The 23,982-nt window shown below is 43.3% G+C and overlaps 1 protein-coding gene across 7 annotated transcripts in view; it reads right to left on the bottom strand.

Moving 5' to 3' along the window:
• Positions 1–23,982, bottom strand: part of FURIN (furin, paired basic amino acid cleaving enzyme) — a 334,609-nt gene that overhangs the window by 109,116 nt on the left and 201,511 nt on the right. For all 7 annotated transcript variants that reach the window (XR_012230939.1, XM_073568621.1, XM_073568624.1 and 4 more), the window contains 2 exons: positions 5,138–5,226; positions 3,110–3,282 (listed from right to left, as the gene is read on the bottom strand). Coding sequence is in view for 6 of the 7 variants with exons in the window: in XM_073568621.1 (XP_073424722.1) it covers positions 3,110–3,282; positions 5,138–5,226 (262 nt within the window). In the remaining variant the exon portion in view is untranslated. The remainder of the gene's footprint in view (positions 1–3,109; positions 3,283–5,137; positions 5,227–23,982) is intronic.

Raw genomic sequence — 23,982 nt, 5'->3', positions numbered from 1 at the left:
AAGCCCTTGCCCGGGTCTCCACCTTGGGAGGACGGGAAAGAAAAACCGTCTTAGGGGGTACCTGACATTCTCTCTTGTACCCCGAGGACATCAGCTCTCTTACCCATGTGTCGCGTGCGACGGTGAGCCAGACGTGGCAAAACCAGAGTAGGCGACCGCCTACCTTGATGATGTCGCCTGGAAAATGCATCGAGTCATTTGGCTGAGGACCTCTGGGACCCCTTGACCTCGGCTGGTGAGTACGCATCCTCCCCATCGGGTTTGCTCTATACGAGACTTGACGATCCCGGTCCTGGTTGGGGCGTCCTGAAGCGGCGGAATTGGCCACTGTAGTCCACCCGGGGTTGCGGAAGGTCCGGAAACGTGGCTGAAACTGGTGACGAAACGGCTGTTTGACCCTTTGTTGAGGGAGAAAACCGCTCTCCCCCCCCCCCTGTGGAGTCAGATGAGCTGATCTAACTTCTCTCCGAATAGGTGGCCGCTCTGATAAGGCAGAGAAGTCAGGACTTCTTGGAGGTTGAATCGGCCCGCCATGTTCTTAACCATAGAGCTCTCCTAATGGAAATTGCATTTGCGGCAAGTGCCTCGCAGTTGGCCACATCTAAAGATGCATTGATTAAGTAGTCCCCGGCCATAGCGATCTGATTTACAGTCTCCAATACCTCTGCTGGTAGGTCCACATCTTGCAAGGCTCTGTTCAATGATTCTGACCAAGAAACCATGGCCTTGGCTACCCATGTTGCCGGGAACGAGGGAGAGAGTGCTGACTGATGCCTCAAATACTGAGCAAGCCAAGCTCTCTATGAGACGATCAGTGGGATCCTTAATAGAGGAACCACTAGGTATGGAAAAACAGGGTTTTAGAGGCCAAGCGTGACACGGGTGGATCTACCGTTGGGGATTCCGCCCATTTTTTACAGAGATCTGGGGGAAAGGAAACCTTGCCTCGAGCACCCTCTGGCCCGAGAAGCGCCTGTATGGCCGTTCCCTGTGTCGTTGCACTATGTCCTCAAACTCTGGGTGAGAGCAAAATACTCTATGAGGCCGCTTGACTCGCTTAAACGATACCTTATGGCCTGAAGTCAAGGTGGAATCATCCTCAATCCCCAGAGTCTGGTTGACGGCCTCGATAAGGCTGTCAACTGTTTCCTGGTAACCCGGAGTATCTAGATCAAGGGGTTCATCCGAGTCGTAATCTGAGCTTTGCTCGCTATTGACTACTGGTGAAGAGCGAGAAGCAGAACTCATAGTTGCTGAGGCACCGGATGGACCGGGAGACGCCGTGTGGGTTCGTTTCCCCCCCGTGTCTGCCTGGAGTGAGAGCGGCCCCTGCAGGCTGGAGGCTCCTGTCAAGTGGAGGACCCCTCTAAGACAGGCGAGCCACTATCCCTGCCCTATATGGGGTTCAAAGGGACTCGATTGCTCTATTAAGTGACGCCATACACTGCGACAGAGATAGAGCCCATTCCGGGGGACTTGGTACACTGGGCTCGGTCGCAGGGGAGGGCTCCTGGGCGCGTTCTGAATCGCAGGCTTTGCATAATTGCTTGCTCTGTGCCTGCGGAAAAGCGGACCGACAGGAGATGCATGCAGCGTATAGAAACGTGTCCGTCTTAGCTTTTCCGGACATGCTGTATCTGCCAGGCATCAGCGCTGCAGACCGCTGGGGGAGAATGTGCACTCTTCGTTTTCACCTAAAGTGGCCTCTCGGGGGGTTGGGGGGTAGCACTTACCCTAGTGCACCCTCACATACTGGAAGTGCAGAGCATCGCTCAATTCAAAAAAGTGCGCGCATCAGCCTCCGGAAGGAGTTCTGGGGACGGTACTTCCGCCTGCGGCCTAGCGTCGGTCCGAAGCCGGGGGCTAAATTTCTTCGGCGCCCGCCCAGGCCACGGGCCCGCCGGAAGTGACCGAAGCCGGGCGCTGGATTTTTAGTGTCCGCCCGAGGGGGGGGGGGGCAGACCCGCCGGTCACAGAGGCCTAGGCTAGGAAAAAGGGTCCGGCGCTGCCGGACGCCGAGAAATTCGCGATGGCGCTATCTTGTAGCGGGCGCTGCACCGCTCTGACCCCCAGGAAAAGAAGCCAAGGGCCGCCAGCCCTGTGGAGTGCTGCTGCAGGAGCCCTCCCAGGCCACCCTCCTCCGTGATGACGCTTCAGCTCTGGTTAGAGGGGAGGGGGGGCCGCAAAAAGGACAGTGCAGGCACCCTAGCTCCATGTTTCCCTCCAAGGGATGAGGAGAGGGACCGTCCGCCGCCTTGCAGCACCGCAGTCTAGCATTGGTGGTGTAGTGGGGGGCCGCACGGACTGTGCTTGTGCCTCTGTACAGCCTAGGGTTTCAATACCTTAGGGTGGTCAGGGCTAAGTCTGGCATCATGTCCCACGTCGTGGGACAAGATACGTGGAGGCGACACTCGCACATGCTCGCCCGTTGTTGGTTTGGGGAGATCGGACCCTTTCAATAGGGTCCGTTGCCCCTGTCTCATCATCATAGGAAAAAAAAAAAAAAAAAAAAAAAAAAAAGTCCTGTGTCCCCCAATGAGGCGAAGGAGAAAATAAAAACACCACCACACAAGATGTGAAGCTAGTCTAACACCTTTACTATAGGGTTGGAGCCAGATAACACAGGATCCCATCATTGCCCTAAAAATTCTAACAGTTCTCCTACTTTCTCTCCTCCTCTTACACGTCACAATGCACACTCTCAATACTACATTCACGCCATGTCCAGATCAGGCCTGTAATCTACTTAGCTTGTACGCAGGGCTGTGGAGTTGGAGCCCATTTTGGTGGGGTCGATGTAATGGAAATTGAGGAGTTGGCGTTTTGGCTTACCGACTCCACAGTCCTCCATGTATGCTGGTAAAAGTTAACAATGTGCACACCAAGAATATCTTTGCGCTCCATTCATTCAACAGAGGCAACAAAAAAAAGTTGAAATCTGTCAAGCAGGTATGTGCGATTATTCCGGGAAGAAAAGAAAAAAGGGCATGGCATACATAGGCTACATAATTCTGGAGATCTGTATACGGGTCACTTTTTTCACTGCATGCCTATACATATAGTGGGATAAGTCTCAGTCCTAGAACCACAGAAAAAAGTGAACACATACCTGATTCACACCTCTGAAGAAGGCTTCTTCTGCAAGACGGGCAGGGCCATCCACAGTTTTCCCATCATCTTCTGGTCCCCAGCTGGCACTGTAGATGTGAATGTGGTTGGGGTTTAGCCCTAAAGACCTTGCCTCTACTGCGTCTGTCACTTCACCATCCAACATCCGAACTCCTGCCAAAGAAATATAGTCGTTAGGTTGGATTGTTAGCCATGATTGTCACAAAAGTGAATTTCACATACGCTTGTCCAGTTTTATTCAATATACATCCCCGGGAAATAGAGCTGCCAGGGACCAAAGTTTCTCAAATAAAAGGTGTGCGCACGCACGTGTTAAGTATTTGCTGAAAATTTTTCTGCTTAAAAAACCATGTCTGATGGCAGGAAATACACTGCAAAAAACGCTGAAAGAATTGACAGATCGGAAAGGGCTTCAAATCTGCAAGTAAAAAATAAGCATCATGTGCATTGAGACCAGAAATATTCATTTAGCTGGGAGAGCAAAACATTTAGGCTATGTGCCCACGTAGCGTTTAAATCCGGACACTGAAAATCGGATTCCTTCCCAGAAATCGCGCGTTTTTTTCCGCGTGATTTTACCACCATTATGTTCGCGATTTTGCTGCGATTTTCGCGTGCGATATTCAAGCACTTTCCAAGCGATTTGAAGCATCGTTTGGAAAGTGATTGACAGGTTGGTCACACTCGTCAAACATAGTGTTTGACAAGTGTGACCAGCTTTTTACTATTGAGGCCGCCTATGCGGCCTCAATAGTAAAAGATAGAATGTTAAAAAAATTTTAAAAAAATTGGGGTATATTTGCCTTCCGACGTCCCGCGCTGTCTCGGCGACGCTCCCATTCACAGCGATGCCTTGCGAGACCTGTGATGACGTTGGTCTCGCGTTGCTATAGCGATCTCACGAGACCGCTAGAGTCACGCGAGACTACGTCATCACAGGACCTTGCCGCAAGGCATTACTGGGAACGCTGAGGCCCGGGAAGGCTGCGCGTGACGTCCGAAGGTAAATATACCCCGATTTTTTTTTTTTTTTTTTTTACAGGGGTATGGTACCCAGGGCCTGGAGGACAGTCTCCTCTCCTCCACACCGTGAGTACCAACCGCACGTGAGACGCTTATCTTCGCGCATGGTGGGCACAGCCACATGCGGGAAGTAAGAGATTCTCATGCATTCCTATGGGTGCGGAATCGCGGCAATTCTTCGCGATTTCGCACAAAAGAATGAGCATGCTGCGTTTTTTTTCCGCGATGCGATTCCGCCGCGGAAAAAAGCGCAGCATTAGCACAGCATGTGCGGAATGCCATAAGAATGCATGGGGTGCGTTCTGTACAAGATTTTTAAACGTTTTCGCTACGAAAATCACGGCAAAAACGCTTAAAATTCGCATTGTGGGCACACAGCCTTAATGTTCTTCTAAGGCTAACATAAGAGATACCTGTACACAGTATTTGCCAGTCTGCAGGGCTTTCTGCACGTTTAATAGACTTGTGGTTAATTTCACCGTGCCGCTCTCGTTTTCTGCTCAGTGGACGAGGAGGATGGAGATTAGTGTTCCTAGTCTCTAATTGCAGAGAGATGAATGGGGGAGCGCTCCTGCTTTAGCAAGTGCCATCTGAGGCATTTATTGCATAAGCACAGGATATGGCATGAAAGTGATTTATGCGAGATCAATCTTTAGCACTCTTGCAAGTGAGAGTAATCGGTGGTCAGAAGTCAATGGGACCCTCATTCGGACCCCCCTTTCCTGATATTATGGTTTTTAATTGACATTAAGTGTGTCTCTTTGTTATGGAGCTTTTTTCAATAAATCTCATTGTTTATGATTATGGGTGTGCAATCTTTACACATAGCCAATACATATATTGGTGCTATAATGGAAAATGAACAGCAATGAAAGCCAATTCTGTAAGAACGTTTTCATTTGTACCCAAATGGCTAAAAATTATCAGCAGCCAGTAATGTAGAACAACCCTTCCTTTATCATCTAAATGGGTATGCATTTATTACCTCCAATATTGGCATTATAAGCGATTCCAACGCCACATATGCCATTATTTGCCACTGCGGCCACTTCTCCAGCACAGCGTGTTCCGTGTCTAGAAAGAAAACAAAAAAACAAACAAAAAATTATCCACATTTTTTTTTTTTTTTAATACATTTGTTTTCGCATTACTCCGACACATTTACTAAAAGCTAAACCTGAAGTGGTTAATTTCTTGCACAGTATTACTTTACAGAATCTTTCCATTTGAGCATTATCTTCTAAACAGGACAAGGCAAGAGATACTATTATAAGACACAAGAGCTTTATCTACACAAATGCCAACTCCTCCCGTTCAAAGTGCAGACACAGGACACTTATTACAGTATATATGGTAGTTTTTTTTTTTTTGTTTTTTTTTAAAGGTGTATGTTCTAAGGTTGCAGCCAATAAAAAAGTCTATATGTTCCAGGAACAGATGCGCTTTACAGCTACCTATAATGTTTAGCTATTTACAAATTTATTGTGACCCCTTCAGTCTGTGCCAGTTCCCATTCTGCTCTAGGGAGACAAGACGCAAGCCGCCGCTATATTAGGACTTATCTTTCACACCAAACTGAGACTAGGGCAGATTCTTCAGCGTGAATGAAGTGGAGCATTGTGCAGGGAGGACATTAATCTTATTTGTCTACTACAGCTTGCACCATAGGCAGGATCCATCGTTCTCAAAGGCAAACACTAAAAGTACATGAGCTTGGCAGAAGAATCTTTGGCGTGCCAAAGGGCCACCCATCTGTTTAACCCTTAGCTGATGCTATGCCTTTATGTTCCTGTCAAAACTACATCCCTTAAAAGGGAATCTGTCACCAGGTTTTTGCTAAGCCATCAGAGAGCAGAATAATGCAGGGGTGGAGACCATGATTCCAGCGATGTGTCACTTACTGGGCTGCATGCTGTCATTTTGATAAAGTCAGTATTTGATCTGCTGCAGATCTACCAGATATCTAAATGCTGAATGTGTATCCTCGCACACACCACTGTTTGGCAGATCTCTGTGCACACTGTGAATAGGCAGAAAGTTGCCAATCAGTAGAGGGGGCAGAGTTATACAAAGATCACAAATATACTCGACTACCTGGCAGCAGGTTTAATAATCCTCTAGATATCTCTTGCTGATAAAACATTGATTTCATCACAATTACCGTATATTAAGAAGCCAAGAAAAAGAAAAAAAAAATATCACTGGAATCAGGGTCTCTGCCCCTACATTATGCTGCTCTCAGACTAGGTGGCAAAAACCCAGTGACAGATGCCTTTTAAGTGATTTCCAATCTAGCTGAAATCTTCATTAATGAAAGCCAAGTTCTATACGAAGCATAGATGTACGGTATATCGGCTGCGCTTTCAGCATTCACTATAATACAGCCGCGTTACACCACTTCTAGACTCTCACAATGCTGGGTCACAGGACAAACTCTGTTACCAACACAGAACTCTCTCGGAACGACGTTATCAGAGTAACGTAAAACAAAGTCACAACAGTAGGCTGTAAAATATACCCAACTGCCATCACTTAAGGATGACACAAGTCAGCATTTTTAAGCCATAGCATAAAAAGTCAAGTACTCTTAACGGCATATCCTAAGGGGCCGCAAACATAACAAGAACTGCCTACCCCACATAAAACTGCACCGCGCAGGTTTCTTCCCGCTTGCAGCTCTCCAGAGTCTCATCTATAGTTGAAAAATTCCTATATGGTTATAGTTCTACAAATTTTACAACAGAAAGTGTTCGGGAAATGCTTATAAATAAACCTTTAAGGGTACGTGCACACGCTGCGGATTCCGCTGCGGATTAATCCGCACGGATTTTGCAAAAAACGCAGATAATCCGCAGGTCCAAAGACCTGCGGATTATCTGCGGTTTTGCCTGCGGTTTGGTCCTGCGGATTCACTATCTCCACAATGGTGGAGATAGGAACCCGCAGCGGTTTCCGCAGAAAGAATTGACATGCAATTCTTTCTGCGGATTCAAAACCGCAGCAAATCCGCGCGGATTTTTCCGCAGCGTCGGCACAGCGTTTTTTTTTTTCCCATTCATTTGAATGGTACTGTACACCGCAGCTAAAACTGCTGCGGGTCCGCAGCGGCCAAAACCGCTGCGGAAACGCAGCGGAATCCGCAGCGTGTGCACACAGCCTAAAGCAGCAGGTTTACCGCACCAGGAAAAGAAAAAAAAAACAATTCGTATTACGATAGATCTCATGGATTGCTGTATATAATACTGGGTTTATGTAAACGGCAGTACTAGTTCAATCTGTGGACACAGGATTCACTGAGACTCTCGGTTTCTGCTCTTTTATGCCATGATGCACACTACAGATATCAGTGCTTACCAGCCATGTTAGAGCATGGGCGTCGTCCTATAGTCAGGTCACCTGCGCAATCTGCAAGGTGAGGCAATCACTTCTGACCAACATACTTGTCAGGTATTAAAGGGTTAAAAAAAATGTGTCAGGTCTAGAAATTAATAGAAGGTGTTCTGAATTCTAGGATTTTCCAAAGACAGATTAATTTGCCATATTGGTAGTGTGGTGTAGTGACCACTGTGTCCGCTAGGGGGCGCTGTATGGATGTCCCAGGAGAGTGGATGAGTGGCGAAATATGGAATGACCGTTATGTATCTCAAGGTGGGTGGCCTTGAGATGGAGATTTGTGTGTGTGTTAATCAGCAGTGATACTGCTGAGGTGCTGGTTCAATGTGTCAGGAACTAGTTACCTCCAAACCCACCCAGGGGGTGTGTTTATTAACGCTATTGTAAAGTGTATATGAGTGTGTGAAGGACCTGTGGCGAGGTCATAGTCTTGTGACCCGGTGGGCGTGGCTATGGACCATATAATGTGGCCAGGGTAGGTCACATGGAGGTGAATGCTGGGACCCGGTTGGTCCAGTGTGGAAGGTCCCACTAGGAGAAGCATCCCTGGCTAACAGCCTGTGTGTGGCTGGGTGTAATGGCTGCCAGTGTCTGAGTGTCCCAGAGGAGAGAGTGGATGTCTGCAGCGTGGGGAAACAGCCATGAGGAAACCCTGACGTGGGTGAGATAATGATGAGGCTGAAGAGCCCGAGTATGGACATTGAGTAACCTGTGTGACCACAGGCTTAACCAGAGTGAAGCTACAATGGACGCCATGCTGTAATGCTGTTTATGTTGCTTCTATGGGTTTATGAAGGAGGAATAAACCGCATGGACTGTGTTATGCTTTATGAAAACCTGTGCCGGATCTGTTTTGTTTGCTGCCTAGCGAGGATCCCCTATTATATACGTGGGAATGGTGCGCACTCAGGTCCGGGAAAAATTTAAAAAAAAAAAAAAAAAAAAAAAAAAAAAGTGCTGGTGAATTAGACCGCTGGGGTCTTGTACACATAAAAAAGAATGATTCATCGCACTCAACACGTTGATAGTATGCAAAAATTCATATATTTATTGAATATGTCCAATCCATCAACAGAGGAAGGATGTGCCCAAGTAGAATTTAAACAATGTACAAACAGAATACCCGACGTTTTGATCCTCCCGGATCTTATTCATGGGGTACACTCAATATAGTTAATAGCGGACCTAGGGCACTCGAAGAGGATAAACGTCCCCTTAGGGTAACTTGAAGGTTTAGGTATCGTCAGAGAACGTCTAGTTGGTGTAGTGAGGCTATCATGAACAATTTTCAGTTGAATAGTATCATAACTTGGTTCCAGCTGCGGCAGATAGTGTATATCTTGAGGCTGCAGTGGCCGTCATATAAGGGTTTCACCCTAAGATATACTTGATCCTAAGGCTACAGTGGCCGTCATGTAAGAATTTCAACCTGGGGGATCCTGGGCAAGAAGGATAGGAGATGTAGGTGGCGCGCCCACGCCCTGCCTGGGCCGCCCTCCAGCTATCCCCAGGCAGGGTGCGGGCGCGCTACCTACATCTCCTATCCTTCCTGCCCAGGATCCCCCAGGTTGAAATTCTTACATGACGGCCACTGTAGCCTGAGTATCAACTATATCTTAGGGTGAAACCTGTTATGAGCTCATTTTCTGCTCCAACAGTTGAGAGTTCTCCTTCCGTTCTCCCTCTGGTGGTGACAGGAGGTAGTGAGGTTGGTTTAAGTGGTAGTGATCTGCCACCTGATGAGGAGGATAACGATTGGATCTCTGGAGTATCAGACTGGATATAAGACAGCCGACGCCCTATCCTGGTGCTGGTGATTCAGTCTGCTTCTCAGGTCTTGGACTTCAGCTCTCTTCCAGTTTTCAAGTTAAGTTTGTTTTTTGCTAATGTTCACACTTGCGCTTGTTGGTCAATTCAGTTTCTTGTGTGGTCAGCCTGCCCCTGCTGGGGCTATGCTGAACTTCCACTCCTATTTATCTGTATTTGCCAATTTGCCTTTTTGTTCCTTATTAGATTGGCCTCCTTTTGCTCTGTTTCAGAATATTTCAGAGTGCTGATATAGTGGGAGAAGTCTAGTGACTTCAGGGTTAATTTTGCTATCAGACGTGTTGGACATTATTTTGGTAGGGTTTTTTGGCAGATTACAGACAGTGGCTTTCCTTTCCTGTCCTTTCTAGTTAGTCGGGCCCCATCGTTTGCTCAGCCGATTTTCCTGCCTGTGTATGTGTTTTCATCTTGTTTCACCGTCAATACATGTGGGGGGCTGTCTTTCCTTTGGGGTCTGCTTTGGGGGAGTTAGTTTTCCTCTTTTCCTGTTTTAGGCTTATGTAGCTCTCTGGTTGTGACGAGGCGTCTAGGACCATCGTAAGAACGCTCCACGACTGCTGCTAGTTGTGTGGTTAAGATCAGGGATCTGCAATCTGCATAGTTACCAACCTCTCTGGTTTTCTGAGACTTAAGCTTGTTTTTTTCCTCCTCGGTGACTCATTCATAACAGAAACCCTTATATGACGGCCACTACAGCCTCAAGATATACACTATCTGCCGCAGCTTGAACCAATTTATGATACTATTCAACTGAAAATTGTTTATGATATCCTCACTACACCAACTAGACGTTGTCTGACGATACCTAAACCTTCAAGTTACCCTAAGGGGACGTTTATCCTCTTCGAGTGCCCTAGGTCCCCTATTAACTATATTGAGTGTACCCCATGAAAAAGACCCGGGAGGATCGAAACATTGGGTATTCTGTTTGTACATTGTTTAAATTCTACTTGGGCACATCCTTCCTCTGTTGATGGATTGGACATATGCAATAAATATGAATTTTTGCATACTATCAACGTGTTGAGTGCGGTGAATCATACTTTTTTAGCGAGGATCCCCTAACTGAATGACAGCGCTACCTCACAGTAGCTTGCGTTCTCCCTCTGGTAATGCAGCCATTCTGGCTTTGAGAGTCTTATTAAGACCCTATTCTACAATAATAAAAAAAAAAAAATCTACAAAAGATTGGAGAAACCTTAGTTCTGATTAAGACCTGGAAAATGAAGGCGGGATCTATGGGATCTTGAGGGTTAAGACAAGGAGGGAACTATAGTGTCTTAGCTATGAAAATCAAATACAAAGAAGAAATAGGTTTAAAATGATCATTCTTTGTCTCAGGAAACTTTATATAGTTTTCTAAAATGCTTTTTCTGTAAATTCTTTGAGATTTTCTAAAGCTGTGTCTGAAGGCATTCGATAAGAACCTTCATGGTTTACCTCCAAGGGATAAAAATCGGTCCTGATCATATGATCACACAGAAGCAAAAAACTCATTGTCAGACACAGCACTGAGAACTACTCACAATGACAAGTGCACTTGTGTGATCATCACATGAGGTTTATCCAGAGGATTATAAGTAGTGATCAGTACAAAACGCAGCTTGTCCTACAAAAAACAAACAGGCACTCAAAGCTCTGTCAACAGAAAAAGGTTTCTCAGAATGCATCAAAACAATTCTGGTTCTTTTTGTAAGGGTTGGTTTACATGTGCAAAAGTAGTAAAACAGATGGTATGCTAAATCCTACAAAATAATATATACACTACCGTGTAAAAGGTTAGGGTCACTTAGAAATTCTTATTTTTGAAAGAAAAGCACAGTTTTTTTTCCAATGAAGCTAACATTAAATGATTCAGAAATACACTCTATACATTGTTAATGTGGTAAATGACTATTCTAGCTGCAAACGTCTGGTTTGTAATGCAATATCTTCATAGGTGTATAGAGGCCCATTTCCAAAAACCATCACTTCAGTGTTCTTATAGTACTTTGTGTTTTCTAATTGTGTAAGTAGGCTAATGGATGGTTAGAATACCCTTGAAAACCCTTACGTAAGTATGTTAGCACAGCTGAAAACAGTTTGGCTGAGTAGAGAAGCTATAAACCGGACCTTCCTTTGAGCTAGTTGAGAATCTGGGGCATTACATTTGTTTGTTCCATTAAACTCAAAATGACCAGAAAAAAAAAGAACTTTCAACTGTGAAACTCGACAGTATTCTTGTTCTTAGAAATTTAGACTATTCCATGCGAGAAATTGCCAAGAAACTGAAGATTTCCTACAACGGTGTGTACTACTCCCTTCAGAGGAGAGCACAAACAGGCTCTAACCAGAGTAGAAAGAGAAGTGGGAGGCCCCGCTGCACAACTGATCGACAAGTACATGGCCTTCAGGGCAGAGTGGCAAAGAAAAAGCCATATCTGATACTGGCTAATCAAAGGAAGAGATTAATATGGGCAAAAGAACACAGACATTGGACAGAGGAAGATTGGTAAAAAGTGTTATGGACAGGCTAATCCAAGTTTGAGGTGTTTGGATCACACAGAAGAACATTTGTGAGACGCAGAACAACTGAAAAGATGCTGGAAGAGTGCCTGACACCATCTGTCAAGCATGGTGGAGGTAATTTGATGGTCTGGGGTTGCTTTGGTGCTGGTAAAGTGGGAGATTTTATTTTGAATAAGAAGGCTATCACTCCATTATACAATGCAATGCCGAACCTTGTGGACAGCGCTTGATTGGAGCCAATTTCATCCTACAACAGGACAATGACCCAAAGCACACCTCCAAATTATGCAAGAACTATTTAGGCTGTGTGCACACGTAGCGATTTTTAAGCGTTTTTACCGCGATTTTCGGCGCAAAAACGCTTAAAAATCGTGTACAGAACGCCCCCCATGCATTCCTATGGCATTCCGCACATGCTGTGCTAATGCTGCGCTTTTTTCCGCGGCGGAATCGCATCGCGGAAAAAAATCGCAGCATGCTCATTCTTTGTGCGGAATCGCAAAGAATTGCCGCGATTCCGCACCCATAGGAATGCATGAGAATCGCTTACTTCCCGCATGTGGCTATGCCCACCATGCGGGAAGTTAAGCGTCTCATGTGCGGTTGGTACCCACCGTGTGGAGGAGAGGAGACTGTCCTCCAGGCCCTGGGTACCATACCCCTGTAAAAAAAGAATAAAAAAAAAAATAAAAAAAAAAAATCGGTGTATATTTACCTTCCGGCGTCCCGCTATGCATTCCCGGCCTAAGCGTTCCCAGTAATGCCTTGCGGCAAGGCCCTGTAATGACGTGGTCTCGCGAGATCGCTATAGCAACGCGAGACTACCTCATCACAGGTCTCGCAAGGCATCGCTGGGAACGCTGAGGCCCGGGAATGCAGCGCGGGACGCCGGAAGGTAAATATACACCGATTTTTTATTTTTTTTTAGCATTTTAACATCCTATCTTTTACTATTGATGCCGCATAGGCGGCCTCAATAGTAAAAACCTGGTCACACTTGTCAAACACTATGTTTGATGAGTGTGACCAACCTGTCAATCACTTTCCAAGCGATGCTTCAAATCGCTTGGAAAGTGCTTGAATATCGCATGTGAAAATCGCGGCAAAATCGCGATCATAATCGCGGTGAAATCGCGTGGAAAAAACCGCGCGATTTCTGGGAAGGAGTCCGGTTTTTAGTAAGCGTTTTAAAACGCTACGTGTGCACATAGCCTTAGGGTAGAAGCAGGCAGCTGGTATTCTATCTGTAATGGAGTGGCCAGCGCAGTCACCAGATCTCAACCCCATTGAGCTGTTGTGGGAGCAGCTTGACCGTATGGTCCGCAAAAAGTGCCCATCAAGATAAACCAACTTGTGGGAGGGGCTTCTAGAAGCATGGGGTGAAATTTCTCCTGATTAGCTCAGCAAATTAACTGCTAGAATGCCAAAGATCTGCAACGCAGTAATTACTGCGAAGGGAACATTCTTTGACGAAAGCAAAGTTTGAAGAAGAAAATTGGTATTTCAAATAAAAATCTTTTTTTCGAACCTTGTCAAATATCTGGACTAGATTTTAAATTCATTTGGCTACTAATTTGATTAGTAAAAGTATGAGTTTTCATGGAAAACACAAAATGGTCTAGTGACCCCAAACTTTTCAATGGTAGGGTATATAACAAAAAAATTGGGGGAATGCCTGCTCCACCAGTCCTTTGACAAGTTAATAGCTTTCAGAATGTGACAAGGAAAAAAAAAATAGAAGGAAAAAAGAAAAAATGCCTTTTTTAAGGACAGCAGTATCCCATCAAGGGGTTAATGCTAAAATCTGCATCTTCCAGATTCTTGTCAAGCCCTGCCTGGAGGAAATCCAGCAACAGAAATGTACTTACCTAAGGGATCCTTTGCTAACCCTTCAAAGTTGTTAAAGGTCTTCCATACCCTCAGGTAAATGTCAGATGTCACAGCTATTTGCTAACAAGGTGGAAATAACTTAGCAGTCATATACAGTCCTGATGATCGCACATTGAATCTCCAATTGATTAGGTAAATGAAGATGGACCATGTGCCCCTACACAGAGGAAGGAGCAATGGTGGAGATACTAACAACATTTTCCTCTGAGAACAATTCTCTTCTTGACTTAAATGGAGCAAGGAGAAATATCAATGTTTGATCTTTTCACTTTTCCCAATAATTACCAATTATGTCTAATTCATGACTCCAGGCCTGTCAGATGAGCAAGTAGTTGAGAGAAATTTTATATATATATACATATATACACATATACACACACACACACACACATAATATATATATATATTTTTTTTTTTTTATAAAACTGTTCACTTTTTCCATGTTGTATAGATCTATGAAATGGCTGTGACACAGATCATCTTTTTTACCTTCAGGGCTTTTTTTCTTCCTAGGAACACTCGCTGACGATTAGAGTTTGGTGGAAATGCACCTTTAGGGTAAGTGCACACGTAGTGTTTTGGTTGTGCGGATTTTGTTGGAAAATCCGCAGGACAAAAGTCCCGCGGTTTATCTGCGGATTAGCCTGCGGATTTACACCTCAATGATAAGGTGTGAAACTGCAGCGGAAACCGCACAAAGAATTGACATGCTGCGGATTGTAACCCACAGCAAATCCGCGCGGAAAAATCCACAGCATGTGCACTGCGTTTTTTTTTCTCATAGGAAATAAAAGGTACTGTACAACGCAGCAGAATCCGCAACGTGTGCACATAGCCTTATTCAGAAACAAGCTAGAAATGTTTGAGAGGCAGCATGGCTACATAATAGGTGCCATCCAGGCCTAAAATTACCACATTTAAGAAACAGGAGTTTTACAAAACATAGGGAAATTATTCTAAATGAGGTGCTTTGTAAAGGAATGAGACGAGTAAAATTCCTTCCTTCTTTCAACAGCAGGCACTGGAATTAATCAATTCTGAAGAGGAAGACAACCACCTGTTACAGAAAATGCTTATCGTTTTAATGTTTTGTTTTTTGTGTGTTGGGAGCAATGGCATAGAATTCAACTTTGAAACCAGTTGTAAAACATTTTTAGAAGCCATCTCTTTGAAAAAGTTTTCCAATTTTCTAGAAAACAAAACAGTTTGAAGAAGATTCTATGTCCTCCAGTGAGAGGTTTGATTTTCCACCTTTAATGTCACCCATAATCTGTACAAATCCATTGACAAACAAATTTACGTAATTTTGAAGGGGGAAATAAAAATAATCAAGTTAAGACAATATGGTTGCATAAGTGTGAACACCCTCTTATAATTGGGAATGTGGTTGTGTTCAGAATTAGACAATCACATATAAACTCATGTTAAATAGTAGTCAGTAGACGTATCCAATCATTAATGATGACCCCATATAAAGTTTAGTTGTTCTAGTAGGATTTTCCCAACATATTTTTAATTGCATTTTACAGCAAAATACATGATTCATAAACCACCAACACCACATTAAAAGGATCTCATTGGTGAAAGTTATCAGCCTGGAGAGCCGTAGTGGAGCGCCCGCCAGGGCCGGGGGGTACTGGGTACCGGGCCAGTTCTTAAGGGGATGTGTCACGGCAGCAGTGACCCGGTCCGTGGCTCTGGGCGTCCAATGAAAATGATAAGGGGATGATAAAGTTTATGAAAGCTAGATCGTGACGCCACCTGTGGTATTCAGCAATTAGATGTTAGCCGACGTCAATCAGCGGTGTTTCGCGCTAAGCATTACTGGGACCGGAAGATGCCGGGAGCATAGAGAGGAGAGAAAGAGTCCGGGGGCCGTCGGAAGGTGAGTATATAACTATTTTTTATTTTAACAGAGACTCTAGAATACCCGATGCGATAGAGTTGGGCCACCATTATATATACAGTGGGGCAAAAAAGTATTTAGTCAGTCAGCAATAGTGCAAGTTCCACCACTTAAAAAGATGAGAGGCCTCTGTAATTTACATCATAGGTAGACCTCAACTATGGGAGACAAACTGAGAAAAAAAAATCCAGAAAATCACATTGTCTGTTTTTTTTTCATTTTATTTGCATATTATGGTGGAAAATAAGTATTTGGTCAGAAACAAGCAATCAAGATTTCTGGCTCTCACAGACCAGTAACTTCTTCTTTAAGAGTCTCCTCTTTCCTCCACTCATTACCTGTAGTAATGGCACCTGTTTAAACTTGTTATCAGTATAAAAAGACACCTGTGCACACCCTCAAACAGTCTGACTCCAAACTCCAGTATGGTGAAGACCAAAGAGCTGTCAAAGGACACCAGAAACAAAATTGTAGCCCTGCACCAGGCTGGGAAGACTGAATCTGCAATAGCCAACCAGCTTGGAGTGAAGAAATCAACTGTGGGAGCAATAATTAGAAAATGGAAGACATACAAGACCACTGATAATCTCCCTCGATCTGGTGCTCCACGCAAAATCCCACCCCGTGGGGTCAGAATGATCACAAGAACGGTGAGCAAAAATCCCAGAACCACGCGGGGGGACCTAGTGAATGAACTGCAGAGAGCTGGGACCAATGTAACAAGGCCTACCATAAGTAACACACTACGCCACCATGGACTCAGATCCTGCAGTGCCAGACGTGTCCCACTGCTTAAGCCTGTACATGTCCGGGCCCATCTGAAGTTTGCTAGAGAGCATTTGGATGATCCAGAGGAGTTTTGGGAGAATGTCCTATGGTCTGATGAAACCAAACTGGAACTGTTTGGTAGAAACACAACTTGTCGTGTTTGGAGGAAAAAGAATACTGAGTTGCATCCATCAAACACCATACCTACTGTAAAGCATGGTGGTGGAAACATCATGCTTTGGGGCTGTTTCTCTGCAAAGGGGCCAGGACGACTGATCCGGGTACATGAAAGAATGAATGGGGCCATGTATCGTGAGATTTTGAGTGCAAACCTCCTTCCATCAGCAAGGGCATTGAAGATGAAACGTGGCTGGGTCTTTCAACATGACAATGATCCAAAGCACACCGCCAGGGCAACGAAGGAGTGGCTTTGTAAGAAGCATTTCAAGGTCCTGGAGAGGCCTAGCCAGTCTCCAGATCTCAACCCTATAGAAAACCTTTGGAGGGAGTTGAAAGTCCGTGTTGCCAAGCGAAAAGCCAAAAACATCACTGCTCTAGAGGAGATCTGCATGGAGGAATGGGCCAACATACCAACAACAGTGTGTGGCAACCTTGTGAAGACTTACAGAAAACGTTTGACCTCTGTCATTGCCAACAAAGGATATATCACAAAGTATTGAGATGAAATTTTGTTTCTGACCAAATACTTATTTTCCACCATAATATGCAAATAAAATGAAAAAAAAACAGACAATGTGATTTTCTGGATTTTTTTTTCTCAGTTTGTCTCCCATAGTTGAGGTCTACCTATGATGTAAATTACAGACGCCTCTCATCTTTTTAAGTGGTGGAACTTGCACTATTGCTGACTGACTAAATACTTTTTTTCCCATATATATATATATATATATATATATATATATATATATATATATATATATATATATATATATATATATATATATATATATATTTTTTAACAGCATCCTGGATTGCTCACGTTATTGCTGGACTTTGCTTTGTCGTTGTTCACATTTGTATGGATGGACTCCTACATCCAGATCCGGGCACAACGGAGTTAACCAGGTCAGCTGAGGTTCCAGGTGGTTCACGGGAGTGAGCTGGTCTACATTCTTGAGAGATATATATATATATATATATATATATATATATATATATATATATATATATATATATATATATATATATATTCCAGTATTGCAACGCATGTAAAAATGTAAGGTTCTTTGCACCAGTTTGGTCACATTATATGAGCCCATCTGCCAATAAAGCGACCATTGTTATGGGACAATTCGACAGACTCGCCTCGCTATGTGCCCATCTCTCAAATAAAGTAAGAAGTAGGATCCAGCTAGAATTTCCTTTCATTAAAAATAGTCCTTTAACTCCTTTCCGACGTTGGGCGTAATAGTACGACCACATTTGAATCCCTCCCTTTGATGTGGGCTCCGACGCCGAGCCCACATCGTTCCCGGAACGTCCGCTGTTTTGAACACCCGCGGCTGTTAACCTGTTAAATGTCGCTGTCAATATCTGGCAGTGGCATTTAACTTGCGCTTACCGGAAGCGCGCCGGAAATCCCGTCCTTTGCATAAATATAGCATTCTTACGGAAGCGGCACAATTCTTTCAGAGAAAATCCCACAGTATCTGAAAATGTCACCATCAAGTTATGGAAAGTAATTTTCTGTCAATTCCTACTTCAACTTCTTAAGCGCTTTCTGACCAGGGGCCTTTACAGGAAGCCAAGCGTGCAAGGGAACATTGCTTCCCAAGACTAATATGAATTCTCCATCCAATTTCATATTTATTCCTAGTCTAGAAAGCTTATTACAGATTTCAGCAAAATGATATTTGAAACAAAGGTGTTGTCTGTAATGCTAGCAACAGAATCTAGGACAGAAAGTATAGAATTAGGAGAAATAGAAATGGAGACATTTGTTTTAGATATAAATGCACTGTCCATTTATGTAATTAAAAATAGGTCAGACTTTGGAACACCTTTAATCTCCTAGAACACTTTTTGTTCTAGATTTTAAATATCTTTTAATGATGTGAAGCCTGAAATCTGATCAGCAAAGAACAAGCCTACAGAATTTATAGAAACCAATATGTTAACGTAAACCTACTTTTATCTTCTCTCTTAACATCTTTGAGAAGTCTGGAATGTCAAACGATAGATATTGAAATTTCTCTCTGCAAAACTTTCTATCAGAATAAAGATATAGCAAAGTTTTAGTGTAAGGCCAGATTCACACATTCATGTCTGATGGTCCGATTCCAGGGCTAATTAGTTCTGATCAGGGGACGCTTACAGCCAATACATACTTGGACTAGGAAACATGGGCGCAAAAAAAAAAACTAAAAGGCTTGAAAAAAATTAGTTAAGTGGCCAGGCAATGCCTTAAGTCTAAATTATGCCTCAAACCAAAAATTCGAGATCTTCACACTTTTTAGCAGACATGAGGCCAGTGTTCTAAGCATGCTCTGTGATTTGAGCACCGGTTGTCACCTCCTTCTATCTGCAGTGACCTCTGTACATCAGCTATTTTCCTGGTAGATCGGCCCATGTTATCTGCCTCCTTTAAATGGTTTCACATCAATAGTATTAGCAATTGACATAAGGATATCTTTAAGGATTTGGAGTCAATGCTTAATGGAACTGTAAATTCACCAACGTTTAGTGTGCATTTACATGTATGACAAGCCACACAGACAAAAGCACCACACTGTCACATTCTGTTCTGCCCCATAATCCCACTACGCGGTTCAAACCTTATCACAGAGCAGAATTAATGTGCAAAATCTTTATTTACTCTAAGCGATAAAATATATGAGATGTCAGCTTGAAGTTCACCACATTTAATTTTTGTTTCCTTTAGATTTAAGATACTAGACATTCCCAGAGATATCGGAGAGCAGGTATGGCATGTACGCAGAATATAAAGGGTTAGAGTAAAGTCTGTTGTCATTCAGCAGAATATAAAAAGAATATTTTTGAAGTTGAGATGTATTTGTTAGAAGGCAGTCTTAGATCTGCCTCAGACCAGAATAAAGCAATGTGACTTGATAAAAATGATTTCTACACATACAGTGGATATAAGAAGTATTTATACCCCTGTGAAAATGCCAGGTTTTTGTCATTTAAAAAAAATCATAACAAGAAGCATTATTTCAGAACTTCGCCCCCCTTTAATTTATTATTTAATGGCCAACGCTCTGTAGGAAGATCAATCTTGTGCAAGTCTAGATAGGTCTACCAGGGTCTTCTCCAATGTAACCTTGATAATATTAAACAATTAGGTTGCCGGTCTTAAGGGCCTGTCACACTAAGCGATATCGCAAGCAATATCGCTATAACGTCACTGGTTTTTGTGATGTAGCAGCGATATTGCTAGCGATATCGCTATGTGTGATACTTACCTCCGACCGGCTCCCCCGCTGATTATCGCTGATCGCGCGAAAACGTTCTGAACCGTTTCTAGTAGTCAGCTTCCTGTGGAGCCGACGAGCGACGCGTGGACGCGGGCGGGAGGACGTCAGGATCGCCGCGTCTGACAGGTAACGACCCCCGACTGCTGCTATGTCGCTGGTGAGATCTGCCTGTGTGGCAGCTCACTAGCGACCACTTAGCGATGCCCCAGCGATCCTGACCGCGTCATATCGCTGGTCGGGATCGCTAAGTGTGACAGTACCTTTACTCTTCGCCTTGTTCTTTCTCTTCCTCTGACTAGGATGTCCGTCTCCAGTGTTTGTTCTCTTTGTATAATGATGTGTCCAAAGTAGGCAAGTCATAGCTTGGAGATCCTTGTTTAAAGTGACATATCTGGTTTGATTTGTTCTAAAATTGATTTGTTCGTTCTTCTTGCCATCCATGGTAATGATGCCATCCTTCTCCAGTACCACAATTCTATGGCATTCCTCAAAAATTGATGAAAGACAAGAAGAAAAGAGGTCCAGGAAGCTGCCAAGAGTTCTACAGAAAATTTAAAAGATGCAGGAATTTCTAGCAAATTCTGGCCGTGTACTGCCTATGATGACAATCTCCTGTATTCTTCATGTCTGACCTGCGAGGTAGTGTGTCCAGACTGAAGCATTTTCTTTTAAAGAAAAACATCCATGCCTGGCCATCTTTAACCAACACCTACATCAAGTCTCCTAAAATAATGTATGAAAATGCATTCTGATCGGATGAGACCAAGGTTGAACCTCTGGCCATAAATATAAAAGGTATGTTTGGTGAAAAATCATTACTGCACATCACCAAAAAAGCACCATACCCACAGTGAATTATGAAGGAGGCAACATTATATTTTGGAGCTGTCCATCGGCAGCTGGAACTGGGGGAAGGAATTACGGCTCAAAATATAAAATTTTGAAACATAACCTTCAGGCCTCTAAATAAAATGAAAATGAGAAGTTTCACCTTTCAGCACAACAACGACCTCCAAATAAAAAAAATAATGGTTTTATCAGAAAAAGTTCAACATTTGGAAGCCAAATCAGAGCAGACCTGAATCCAATTGAAAATCTGTGGTTTCACTTGAAGAGGGCTGTACACAGGAGATACCCTCGCAATCTGAGTTTTGGAGCTCTACTGGAAGGAAAAGTGGACAAAGCTTGCTAAATCTAGATGTACCATGCTAACATACTCCTACCCAAACAGACTGAATGCTGTCAAATTCATACAGTACTTCAAGAAATTATCAGTTTAAGGGCGTGCATATTTATGTAACCACATTATTTTATTTCCCACCGAAAAACATTTCAGATTTTTTTTTAATTGATGTGTACAAATTATGGGTGATCTTAAAGGTGGAAAAAGTTCTGAACTTAATTTTTTTTGTTTTGTCAAAACCTGGCATTTTAACAGGGGTATGTAGACTTTTTACATTCACTATGTTATCAAACACTCTTCGGTGAAAGAATTCAGATTAAAAAAATATTCTTCTTTAGTTGACCCGATCAGGAAAGTAATCATCAGTTATGTCAGGGAGGCTAAAAAAGCACAATGAAGTACAGAAGTGTCCAACCCCTTGACCCATCAAAATGTCTATGATAAAAGTCTTGTAAAGGAGAACTTCATTAATGAGAGTGTTCAGTTTTAACCTTCTTTTGATAGCTTTAGATCTAAAATGCTTGGAGCTCATATTGCTATGCTTTGAGGATTTTTTTTTTCTAGAGCTTGTCAACTTGAAGCAGGGCTCAGAAGTCTCCAAGTTTTTTTTTTTTTTTAAAAAGGTTAGGATAGAAAAAAAGCAAGAAGTGGGATGATAGCAATGTGCATATTCAGCGGGACTGTGAGGCATGGTATAATTCAGGTATGGGAAAATGAAAACTAAAATATATTATAATAATCTTTATTTTTATATAGCGCTAACATACTCCGCAGCGCTTTACAGTTTGCACACATTATCATCGCTGTCCCAGTGGGGCTCACAATCTAAATTCCCTATCAGTATGTCTTTGGAATGTGGGAGGAAACCGGAGTACCCGGAGGAAACCTGAGTACCCGGAGGAAACCCACCCACACACGGGGAGAACATACAAACTCCTTGCAGATGTTGTCCTTGGTGGTATCTGAACCCAGGACCCCAGCGCTGCAAGGCTGCAGTGCTAACCACTGAGCCACAGTCAACCCAGAACCAACTAATTCCATTTGGTCAACTCTTTTTTTTAATTAATTGAACATGGTTTCATGTCACAATACAAACAAGCTTATTACTTTGAAGAACTAGCAGGAACCAGTATTGTTAAGTTGTCGGCAGCACTTTTACATGCGGTGGTGATGCACACAAAGTTGAAACCAGAATTTTACATACACTATATAAAAGACACATATGCATGTTTTTCTCAATATCTGACATGAAATCAGAATAAACCTTTCCTGTTTTAGATGAATTAGAATTACTACAATTATTAATATTTGCCAAATGCCAGAATAGTGAGAGAGATAATGTTTTAAGGTATTTTTATTACTTACTGCAAAGTCAAAAGTTTACATACACTAAGGGCCCCGTCTCACACATAGCGACTCACCAGCGATCCCGACAACGATATCAGAATCGCTGGTGTGTCGCTACATGATCGCTGGTGAGCTGCCAAATAGGCAGCTTCACCAGCGACGACGAGCGCTCGCATTGCTGTGTACCTTAGTTACCAGCGCACTGATGCAGGGAGCTGGTAACCATGGTAAACAGCGGGTTTCTAAGCACCGCGTGGTGCTTAGAAACCCGCTGTTTACCTTGGTCACCAGCTCCCTGCATCAGCGCGCTGGTAACTAAGGTACACAGGTTTCTTTGCGCCGCGCGGCGCTTAGAAACCCGCTGTTTACCTTGGTTACAAGCTCCTGCTCACTGATGTCCCGCCTGCCACAAGCAGCGATGTGTGCTGTCCAGTGGGAGACCAGTGACAAAAAAAAATGTCCACCCCTTTCCACAACGATCAGCGATACCCGGCAGGGAGGCCAGTCGCCGACAGGTGTGACACACAGTGATCTCGCTTGTGAGATCGCTGTTGCGTCACAAAACTTGTGACTCAGCAGCGATCTCGCTAGCGAGATCGCTGTGTGTGACGGGGGCTTAAGATTAATATGCCTTTAAACAATTCTATACTGATGATATCATATGATGATGTCATGTGTTTGAAAGCTTCTGGCAACAACTGAGTTAATTAGAAACACCTGTGGATGTATTTTAATGCACACCTGAAACACTGCTTTATTTGTGTAGCCCTATGGGAAAGTCTCAGGAAATCAGACAAGATATCAGGAAGAGAAATGTGGACTTGCACAAGTCTGGCAGAATGTAGGCAGAAAAATGTAGACAATTTTGAGTGTGTTTTATTGTTTGATCATTAGGACCTTTTACATCGGGCAAAGATCGTAATGAATGACAATTTAGGGAATGATCATCCTTTGGAAAACGCCCTCTACCTTTCCATGAAGTTTAAAAATAGATATTCCTTTATATATGGATAAAAGGGATCTGGTGACATGTTGATGTAAGATAATTGTGCAGGGCATTCTCAGATACTAAACATAGCAGGAGAGATATTGGAGAACAGATTAAAGACAATTACATATGAATGCTTAAACAATCGTAGCTTTGAATTTATTCATTTAGTTGTTATTAAGCAAATTTGTTATGGCTGAACTGAGAACAATCTTTCCCCTCTGCTAGAGGCGTAGCAACAAAAGTCTCAGACACTGCTTGGAAAGCTTATCTTTGATATTTTTTATATCAAATTTTTCGTTTTAGAATTCTCTAAATGTTTAACATCACCGTTTTCAAAAAGTTATGTAAAGGAAACAAAATACTAAAAGCTAGCATAACATCACAACATTAACCATGACAGATGCTGCAAAGTATGGCACACGTTAGATTGCAACACAGTAAAAGTGAATGTGGTCACGTTCATGATCCACAAGTTGCAAGATTTCCATTTATAGACTTGTAGGTCTTTCTAGCTCTGCTAGTGATATGAGTACACTGACTTTCAAGTTGTTGAAAAGTACAG

This window comes from Dendrobates tinctorius, unplaced genomic scaffold, assembly GCF_039654945.1.
Source record: "Dendrobates tinctorius isolate UK_male_01 unplaced genomic scaffold, ASM3965494v1 ptg000022l, whole genome shotgun sequence".
In the NCBI taxonomy this organism is placed as follows: Eukaryota; Metazoa; Chordata; class Amphibia; order Anura; family Dendrobatidae; genus Dendrobates; species Dendrobates tinctorius.
This window is presented reverse-complemented; position numbering and strand designations above follow the sequence as displayed.